Source organism: Palaemon carinicauda, chromosome 10, assembly GCF_036898095.1.
Source record: "Palaemon carinicauda isolate YSFRI2023 chromosome 10, ASM3689809v2, whole genome shotgun sequence".
Lineage (NCBI taxonomy): Eukaryota > Metazoa > Arthropoda > Malacostraca > Decapoda > Palaemonidae > Palaemon > Palaemon carinicauda.
Window position 1 is genome coordinate 117442578 of NC_090734.1, and position 11310 is coordinate 117453887.

At 39.3% G+C, this 11310-nt stretch overlaps 1 protein-coding gene across 7 annotated transcripts in view; it reads left to right on the plus strand.

Moving 5' to 3' along the window:
- Nucleotides 1-5365, plus strand: part of LOC137648706 (vascular endothelial growth factor receptor 1-like) — a 62356-nt gene extending 56991 nt beyond the window's left edge. For all 7 annotated transcript variants that reach the window (XM_068381738.1, XM_068381739.1, XM_068381742.1 and 4 more), the window contains one exon: nucleotides 944-5365. In XM_068381738.1, the coding sequence (XP_068237839.1) occupies nucleotides 944-1273 (330 nt within the window). In that variant the 3' untranslated portion in view covers nucleotides 1274-5365. The remainder of the gene's footprint in view (nucleotides 1-943) is intronic.
- Nucleotides 5366-11310: the final 5945 nt, after the last annotated feature.

Below are 11310 nucleotides of genomic sequence, written 5' to 3' on the forward strand. Positions count from 1 at the left end.
CATTGTAGAATATCAAGTATGGTTGATACATACACCAACCTTACCAGAGCAACGTATACACTGTTGCTTTCATTAAGGTACTATAATATGTAGACATTTGTAGTATGGCTTTTGGGAAGTTAAATGGAGTACTGTACTGTATTTGATATTTTGCCCTCCCTGTGAAAGTAGCAGAGGGTCCTCATAAGAGGCCTGGCAGTCAATGAAAGGAAGAATAGGGGGGATAGTGCCATCAGGGCAGCTCTCATTGTGCACTGATGACGTTTATAGGCCCCTGGCTACACCTGTTCTTCGTCATTCTACTTTACCTCCATTTCTTTCTTCCATCTTGTCCAGCCTCTCAAGCTATACTTCATAGTGCAACTTCAGAAAGTTTACCCAGTTTCACTGAGACGTTTAATGGTTTTCCCAGCCCTAGCACCAGGCTATGGTCTGAATTCCATAAATCATCTCCAATAGGGGAACTTTGCACCTGTTTACACTTACTGGGGGCCAATGTACTGTAGCTTCAGTCATCCACTATCTCCTTGGAAGCCCTTGTTGTATTACAGGTCACTTCTTGGCTTTGATAAAGATAATTTCCACGCAAAATCTAATTCCTCTTTGTTGGTGGAACGCTCTTCCAAATTTAGAATATCTACTGGCATGATGACTTAATTTCTTGAACCTGATAGTTAATGTTTTCCTCCTTCTAAACTTAAAACATTCCTTGCTGCCTATATTTTACCCATCTTTCTGTACATTTCTTTTTTTTTTCTTTGTAATAAAGAGGCTTCCCTAGTTGGAGATGAAAGCTAAAAAGTCTCTGGAAAACCTTTTCAATTCTTAACCTTGACTTTCGTACTAAATTGTTGATTTTGAATTATCTACTGGTGTTCTTTGTAAAATCTTTGCAAAAATCAGAGTTATCAAGTAACCAAATATGTATTTTCTTCTTTTCAAGTACTTCGAAAACATGAACAAGCCCTACGACGAACAAAGGATGAGTGAATTCCTAGCATCCATTGTCACACCCAACTATACTAATCTGACGAGCGCTCGGACAAGAACTCCATTGGCATTCGACCCTGAGAACTTGGGTGTGACTTTCACTCGTGTGTGTTCTGTGAAAAGTTCCTCTCCCAAGACAAAGCGCACCAGCTTAGGAAGCATTACAAGTCTTAACAGCAGCTCTGACGCAGATGGTGAAGCAGAGTCAGATGGCGGTTACCTGTGCATGAATCCTGTTAAAAATGATAAGATGCCGCCAAATCAAGAACCAGTTTTGTCTTGATATTCCTGCTGAGGAGAACGTTCCATTTTCTATAATATATCTGGGGTGTTTGAATCAATGTGTAAGTTTCCAGATAGTGTGTTCTTTTGTAGAGATTGTGTAACAGGTACCGTTATGTAAACTCAATGACCTTCAAAGATGAATTCTCAATGAGTCTCCGTCAAGAGGCTACCAATAGGGATTATCATCTGATTAACTAAAAAAACCTGTTCATTATATACTGTAGGCCTATGTGTTGGAGGTTTTGTTTAAAATTATAGCAAGAACATTGTCAGGTTTATGATACTTAGAACTCCTATATCTGGACTCAGTGTGATTTTTATCATTATTGTCTCGTTAGAAAAATAGTAAGAAAGGAGTTGATTGGAACGTATTTTCATCATTTATAACTTGCTTAAAATAATGTTTCTTTTTTTCCATCTGGATTGGCCTTTCTCAGACTTCCTCTGTTTTGGATAGGGACTAGTTCTATTCCCTACGACCGCGTATTTTCTAGTTCGTATTAGTACTTGAGTTTCTGCACTGCAGGTTTCTATTAATAATGTCCCTCGGGTATAGTAAATAGATGATATTTTTCAACTAACTCATATACAGTACAGTAAACTTTTTTAAGTAAAGGCTGGTCCACACGCTACGTTTTGTACAACCTTTTGTCTGCACAGTTCAAGACGTTGCAGATAAAACGTTGCGTGTGGACAGGAAAACAGCGCAGTTTTGACTCCAGCGCAAGACGGTACAGTTGCAGCGATGACTGAGCTAGGAGAGCATAGATATCCATGAACTGTGTAGACAAGTCGGTACGTGCAGACGGTAGCACCGTCTTTTGTCTCATTTTGTGGCTCAGTTTTAATTCAACAAGCGACAATGGCCGACCTTAGGCAATGTTCTCGAGAGTTCCTCACAGAATTTATTGCATTGTACGAAAGTTTCCCATGCATTTGGTGTGTCAAATCAAAGGATTAAGTGACCGGGATAAAAAGGGGAAGGCTTATGAAAGCTTAGTGGAAAAATTCAAAGAAATTGATAAAAATGCCAACAAAGACATGGTGGTAAAAAAAAAATAAATTCTTTGAGAAGTGTTTACCGCAAAGAATTGGCTAAAGTTAATGTGGTGAAATTGCTGTTCTCATACACGTATTTTCTTTAATGATATGGGGTGTCACTAGTTCCAATAAATTAGTATATGTTTCTAGGTCCATTTGCAAGTAATTGCGCCAATCATTAGGCTCATCATGTAGTTCACGCAGTAATTTGATATGGGAGAAATTTTGCCTTTTCAAAAGCCACTTTCGCGACCACTTTGAACGCCGCGTGCTTCTGAGACGTTCCAATCCTTATTTTTTTTTTTTTTTTTACAACACAACACGTCAAAATTGACAAAAGAAGTACCTCCTCCATGATGATGTTGACAAAACTAGAAACTCGTGCAAACATCATGGTACCGTGTAGACGCAATAAAATTGTCAGGTTTTCATTCCGTCTTAAGACTGCGCAGACAAATTGTTGTGCAAAACGGAGCGTGTGGACCTGCCTTAATGTGTAATGAAATACGATGTTTTATCATAAATCGTGTTTTTTTTAACATTAAGTAACATTTTAAAAAATAAAAGTAACAAAAAATGCTTTAAAGTATTTCCCATATTCGATGGATCTTCTTAAGTTTCCAATTGATATAGTATTTTTAGTTTTCTTTTGTTTAATAAAATCAGGTACGTTTTGTTTCAGCAACCTACGTGAGTAATTTTTTAGTCTCGTGTTTCATATTTTTGGTCCTATAAACAGGGCCGAATTACCGCATAGGCAAACTAGGCATTTGCCTAAGGCCCAGCGCATTTGGGGGCCCCACGATCCAAGGGGTTCAGGGGCTCATCCAAGACTGCGCACATGGCGCAAGTGCAAAGGGGTCCCTACCTAAAAAGTTCAAGTGTTTGGAGAGTAAAATTGATTTTTGAAAATTAATCATAACAAAAATAAATAATGAAATAAAATAAAATACCTAACACTTCCAGCTACTAACTGTGAAGGAGAACGTTCATTTTCTGTTTTGAAAAGAGTGAAAAACCAGCTCCGTTCAACAATGAGCCAAGACAAATTGTGGGACCTAGCCTTGTTGACCATTGAGTCTGATCTAACAAGAAATGTTGATTTTCAGAGTATAATTGATGATTTTGCCAATATGAAATCCAGAAAGAAATTTATTTAAGAAGTGCCTGTGAAGTTGATATATGCACATGCATGATTTAATGATAATCACAAAAAGGGACTGTAGAGGTTATGTTAAATACCAAAGGTGTGTATGATGCTTTAGTAACCTAGTTTATTTAAGAAGTGCCTGGGAAGTTGATATATGCACATGCATGATTTAATGATAATCACAAAAAGGGAATGTAGTGGTTATGTTAAATACCAAAGGTGTGTATGATGCTTTAGTAACCTAGTTTATTTAAGAAGTGCCTGGGAAGTTGATATATGCACATGCATGATTTAATGATAATCACAAAAAGGGACTGTAGAGGTTATGTTAAATACCAAAGGTGTGTATGATGCTTTAGTAACCTAGTTTATTTAAGAAGTGCCTGTGAAGTTGATATATGCACATGCATGATTTAATGATAATCACAAAAAGGGACTGTAGAGGTTATGTTAAATACCAAAGGTGTGTATGATGCTTTAGTAACCTAGTTTATTTAAGAAGTGCCTGGGAAGTTGATATATGCACATGCATGATTTAATGATAATCACAAAAAGGGACTGTAGAGGTTATGTTAAATACCAAAGGTGTGTATGATGCTTTAGTAACCTAGTTTATTTAAGAAGTGCCTGGGAAGTTGATATATGCACATGCATGATTTAATGATAATCACAAAAAGGGAATGTAGTGGTTATGTTAAATACCAAAGGTGTGTATGATGCTTTAGTAACCTAGTTTATTTAAGAAGTGCCTGAGAAGTTGATATATGCACATGCATGATTTAATGATAATCACAAAAAGGGAATGTAGTGGTTATGTTAAATACCAAAGGTGTGTATGATGCTTTAGTAACCTAGTTTATTTAAGAAGTGCCTGAGAAGTTGATATATGCACATGCATGATTTAATGATAATCACAAAAAGGGACTGTAGAGGTTATGTTAAATACCAAAGGTGTGTATGATGCTTTAGTAACCTAGTTTATTTAAGAAGTGCCTGGGAAGTTGATATATGCACATGCATGATTTAATGATAATCACAAAAAGGGAATGTAGTGGTTATGTTAAATACCAAAGGTGTGTATGATGCTTTAGTAACCTAGTTTATTTAAGAAGTGCCTGGGAAGTTGATATATGCACATGCATGATTTAATGATAATCACAAAAAGGGAATGTAGTGGTTATGTTAAATATCAAAGGTGTGTATGATGCTTTAGTAACCTAGTTTATTTAAGAAGTGCCTGAGAAGTTGATATATGCACATGCATGATTTAATGATAATCACAAAAAGGGACTGTAGAGGTTATGTTAAATACCAAAGGTGTGTATGATGCTATTGCTTTAGTAACCTAGGATTCTTCTGTTTCTTTTCTTTAAACATATAATTAGATAAGCGTAATGGTAAATAATAATGAAAATGGAATTATTATGTTAAAGGAGATGGGTATAAGATGGCAAAGGTTTAATTATCTAGAAATACTGTACTTTGAGTTTCTATTTTTGATATGAATGATTTACTGATTATTATAGGCTTAATGGCAAAATGTGATATAAACGGAATGATAACAGTGGCTGTGTTGAATGTAATAGGTGTAGGGTTATAAGTCATTACTTTAATTAACAATTCTTTACTTTCTTGAGTTTATATGATTTGATAGTCTTATGCATGATGCAATGATAACAATAATGGCCAGTGATATATAAAGGGAATGATACTGCTGTAGTGCTTATGCTGAATATAGTAGGTACATGATGTCACTACTTTAATAGCCTAATCTAGTAATACTATGCTGTCTTGAGCTTCTTCTCTTTAAAATGCATGATTTAACAAGATAGTTATAATGGCTGTTGGTAAATGGTTTTGGTTGCCTTGATGTACTTTCTCTATTAAATTTAATCTAAATAGCCAGAATGTATTTAATTAGACCTCAAACAGACTCACACCGACACCCCCCCCCCCCCACCCCACCCCCAGGCTGGAAGGGGTTGCTTCGCTTACCCGTAACTCAAGGGGCCCCGCCAACCTGAATAACCTAGGGCCCGGAGACTTCTTAACCCGGCCCTGCCTATAAAGATCAGAATTAAACTGATGTGTTATGACCATATGAAAAACCCCGTAACCTTTTGCTGTAATGCTCAGTAGGCTTACCAAAACGTAACTACTGGTCAGGGGATAGTTATTCTTAATGTCCTCCAATTCTATTTTTCACTCATGGTAGATGTCAATTACCTCAAATCGCATAGCATGGTTAATTTAAACATGGGATGAATAAAAGTCTGTATTACGATTGTGTTTATGGTAAGATCTATGAAACGATATTGTAGGATGTTGCCATACAATGCACTTTGAAAGTTATTTGTATTCCCGCCATAATCTATTAAAGGCGGGAAATATTGAATCTGGGGCAGTCTCGCTGGAGCAAGCGTGGCCTCAACATTGTTTTTGCATTGCTGCTCACCATGTATTGAATTGTGAATACATAACTATTGCACATTGCTCGTGTATGCGTATACCCAACCTGCATACAGATATGAAATGAGCACTGAAATAATTTGACAGGTAAATCTTTAGGGTTATGAAAACTTTTGCATACATGACGCAGTGAGTAGGATTGCAGTGAAGCCTTCAAGATGTCGGGTGCAAGATACTCAACAACACCAAGAAGAGGGACCCTTCGACGGGCTGCACGTGGCCGCATCAATGGTGGGAATGAGGACCTTCTGAATGCAATGGCAAACCTTTTCTTGCAGCAGCGACAGAGCAGTGGTGTCCCTCAGGTATGAGGGCAATTATGCCCGACAAATGTTCGTACGAAATGTCACAAGGAGCATTTAGGAAGTGGCGTAGGTCAATGACAGATTGGTTCCAAATTGGCAGGGTTGCAACTGAAGATGCTGTGCTGAGCATTCGTTTGAACTGCGATGATCAGTTGCAAAGGGCATTGGACGCCTGTTATACGGCCGATGAATGGAAAGCCCTTTCTTTACATCAGGCATTGGATGCCGTCCAAGAAGTGACTCAAAAGTCTGTAAATCGTGCAATTCTGTGGGATAAATTTTTTAGTGCACAGCAAGGGCCTATGGAACCCGCGAAGACATATGTACATCGGTTTCAGGAATTGGCTTTAGATTGTGTTTTCCGCTGCCCTCAGTGCCAAAATGACATGAGTGACTATATGCTGACTCACAGGTTAGCCAGTGGTTTAAATAACTGTGGACTGAAACAAGAAATACTCCAGGACTACGAGAAATATAACAGTGTCGCCAAAATTCTACAGAAGTGTGAAATATATGAGGCAGCTGAAAGGGACAGTGGGGCAAACAAATTTAACCAGAAACTCGTTACCGCCAAGGTGGGGAAGGAATTGCTGCCCTATAATAGTAATGAAACAGAACATAGTGATGTTGCGGCAGTAAAATCGAACTTTCGTCGACAGAAGGATAGTAAGCTGCTCATGTCAGGTAAGAGATGTGATAATTGTGGGCGCATTCATGAGAAAAATAAATCTAGCTGCTATGCAAATGAAGTGTGTTGCCACAACTGTGGTATAAAGGGTCATTTAGCTAGATATTGCAGAAAATAACGTGTGAATAACAAGGCACAGGCATTGAAGTCGACCATGATGACGACACTATGTCAGTGACGGCATGCACATTAGTGCAACATTGTGGGGTCCAGCAGGTGACAGCATTGTCGGGAAAACTACCGTATGTACGCGTAAAAATTGAACATAAAATGAGACGTGATGTACCAATGTATGAGGCATTTATTGATGCCATTGCCGATACTGGGGCTGAAGTTTGTATTATGGGGGAAAAGGTTTTGCATCAATTAGGACTGAACGTGAAACAGTTGCATCGTTCGAACGCCAGGGTCAATCATGCAGCCGAAAAACCCATGAGAGTACTGGGTAGTGTGCGTTGTACAATAACATTATGTAGAAATATTGCTCTAAATATAGAGGTGTTAGTAGTGTGCGGTGTCTCTAGGCTATACCTGTCTATAGATGTATGTAAGTGTATAGGATTAGTGGATGCGAACTTTCCCCATCATGTTAAGGTAGACGGGATATCAGTAAATAATATTGGTAGGGAACGGCCCAATAGTGTGGATGCCAATGACGTCACCAGTGATGTGAGCAACAACCATGACGTCACAGAGTTGCCGTTCTCCTCTCAGGAGGCCAATGTACCTAAGCTCAAAAGGTGGATTTTGGAGCGTTTCTCTGGTACGGTATTCAATACTAAACGGAATCCTTTACCAGTAATGAAGGGAAAGCCACACCATATCCACCTTCTCCCTGATGCAGTCCCATATGCATGCCATACGCCAATTCCAATTCCCAAACATTGGGAACAAGAGGTAAAAAAAACAGCTGGACGACGATGTAAAACTGGGAATAATCCGCCCCGTTCCTACAGGAACTGCAACCGATTGGTGTGCGCGAATGGTGGTAGTGGCTAAAAGGAATGGAAACCCAAGAAGAACAGTGGATTACCAAAGGCTAAACAAATTTTGCAAAAGAGAAACTCATCACACTTTTGCCCCGTTCGACATGGCATCCGGTGTACCTGTACGTTCATACAAAACTGTAATAGATGCCTTTTCTGGTTTTCACCAAGTGGAATTAGATGAAGAAAGTCGGCACCTGACTACCTTCATATCCCCATGGGGTAGGTACCAGTATTGTAGGACCCCAATGGGACATGTCTCTGCCTCGGATGCATACTCAAAGCGCTTTGATGATGTAATAGCGGACATTCCGAGAAAATCTAAATGTATCGATGATGTTCTCCTTTATGATGATACTGTGGAAGGAGCGTTCTATCATACGATAAGTTTTTTACAAGTATGTGAAGAGAACGGAGTTACCCTCAATCCTGAAAAATTTCAATTTTGCCAACGCAAGGTAGACTTTGTGGGCTATGAATTAGGTTGGGACAATTTCAAGCCAGGTGAGGAAAAGTTGTCTGCAATCAAGAACTTCCCAATGCCAAATCAACCAACCATCACTGACATAAGATCTTGGTTTGGCCTCGTAAACCAATTGGCCCCATTTGTTGCTACCTCTTAACTAATGGAACCCTTTCGAGACCTCCTAAAAAGGTCTACAAGTCGAAAGGTATACTGGGATGAAATGTTACAGGATGCGTTCGAAAAGACTAAAGAAATTTTATGCAATCTGATTGGGGATGGATTGGCCTACTATGATAAATCCAGGCGAACTGCAGTAATCGCTGACTGGTCGCGTGATGGGATGGGATTTCTGGTGTTACAACAACATTGCAGTTGCGAAGAGGATAAAGTCCCATTTTGTTGCAAAGGGGGGTGGAAGCTTGCCCTCTGTGGAAGCAGACATTTAACCTCGGCAGAAGTTAATTATGCAGTCGCTGAAGGAGAGGCTTCCGCCGTGGTATGGTGCTTTCAGAAAGCTAGATTATTCTTACTGGGGTGTCCCAATATTATCCTTGTTACTGACCACCGTCCGCTAGTCAAAGTGTTTGGGGACAGAGAATTGAAAGACATTGCAAATCCTCGTTTGCTTCCATTAAAGGAAAAAACATTACAATACAGTTTCACAGTAAAATATATCCCTGGGAAGAAAAACTCAGCAGCCAATACTCTTTCGAGATATCCAGTAATCAGAAGCCCAATAAATGCGAGTGACCGTGAGATGGGGGAGGAAGTTGAGAGTTCATGCGTTGCAGCACTGATGACGTCGCTGAGTGATGACGTCATAACCCTCGACTGGAATTCTGTTAAAAGGGCTGCTGAAAGCGATGTGGAATATCAGCTGCTAAAGAGTATGGTAGCCGCAGGTTCTTAGCCGGTATCGAGAAATCTAGTCGACTCCAGCATAAAGCCGTATTTTAGTGTACGGGATCGACTTGGCATCGTGGACGAACTGGTGGTGTATTCATACGATGACGGGCACATACGTCTGGCAATACCTGTGTCACTACGAGACCAAGTTGTCTCTAACCTACACTCAGGCCACCAAAGTTCTGATTCAATGATTCGTAGGGCACGACAGGCTGTGTATTGGCCTGGGATGGAGGGTCAACTGAAACTCAAGAGGATGCAGTGCAGAACATGTGACGTCATCGCTCCGTCCCAACAAAGGGAACCGCTATTGCCTACCCCACCCCCTGAATATCTTTTTCAACAAACGGTCACGGATATATTTCAAATGTGTGGAAAACAATATCTGGTATATGCAGATAGGCTTACTGGTTGGCTGGAAATTGCCTTCTTTCCAAATGGTGCCACTTCTGCTAAGTTGATTCCCCTCTTCCGACGATACTTCATGCAGTGGGGCGCCCCGGAAGAAATCTCCCTCGATGGTGGCACCAATTTGGTAAGCACTGAGATGGCTAGTTTCCTACAGAAATGGGGGGTTAGGATGAGAATATCCTCAGCCCATTACCCCCAATCCAACGGAAGGGCAGAGGCAGCAGTACGTACAGCAAAGAGAACCATTCACGATAACACAAGAAACGACGGAAGCCTCGACACAGATAGTTTTGCAAGAGCCATTTTGCAATATAGAAATACGCCCCTAAGAGACATCGATAAATCGCCGGCACAGTTAGCCATGGGACGACAACTCAGGGACTCAGTCCCCATGATTAAAAGCTATCATAAGATAACATAACAGTGGGCAGACATTATGATAGACAGAGAGGAGAAGATGGGTAAACACCTGAGAAATGTCAAGTTCCGTCATGATTCTAGTGCAAAGAAACTCCGCCCCTTACAAGCGGGTACCACAGTAGCAGTGCAAAATTTTGTCTCTAAGGCCTGGGATCGTATTGCAAAAGTCGTTGAAATGAAAGGAGACCGCCAATATGTCATAAAACTAGATGGTAGTGGAAGAATATCAACGAGAAACAGAAAACATCTTCGGGAAATAAGAGTGCAGGATTTCCCCCCACCTACTCGTTCACTTTCCCCCGCTGACTCGTGTGCCAATCCCCAACCCAGAAGAGGGACCAGGAAAATAAATCCTCCGAGTTGGCATGAAGACTATATTTTATGATTTTTCAATTATGCACAATTTGATATTTTTTTTTTGTTCTGAATATGTGACCAGTTTGTAATAATTTGATAATTTCATGCAACTAAATGTCGTCTTACTTTGCAATGAGCACGTAATCGCGCTCCACTTATATGATTTGTGTTATCTTTTATATAACACCATTTTGTCATCAGTATGCCTTATACTTCTCTTGCTGTATGATTACTTGATAAACCCTCAATTTCATGAAAAATGTAATACATTTATTTTAGAGAGGGGATGTAGGATGTTTCCATACAATGCACTTTGAAAGTTATTTGTATTCCCGCCATAATCTATTAAAGGCGGGAGATATTGAATCTGGGGCAGTCTCGCTGGAGCAAGCGTGGCCTCAACATTGTTATTGCATTGCTGCTCACCATGTATTGAATTGTGAATACATAACTATTGCACATTGCTCGTGTATGAGTATACCCAACCTGCATACAGATATGAAATGAGCACTGAAATAATTTGACAGGTAATTCTTTAGGGTTATGAAAACTTTTGTTTATGACAAACTTTTATTCAGAAAGTCAACTAATAAAGTAGTAATCTAATGTAAGTACAGTATTAAGAACGAAGTTTTTTTTATCATGAAAATATTCAACCAGTGACAAAACCATCACTTGATTAATTCAATACACTATATATATATATATATATATATATATATATATATATATATATATATATATATATATGTGTGTGTGTGTGTGTGTATATATATATATATATATATATATATATATATATATGTGTGTGTGTGTGTGTGTATATATATATATAT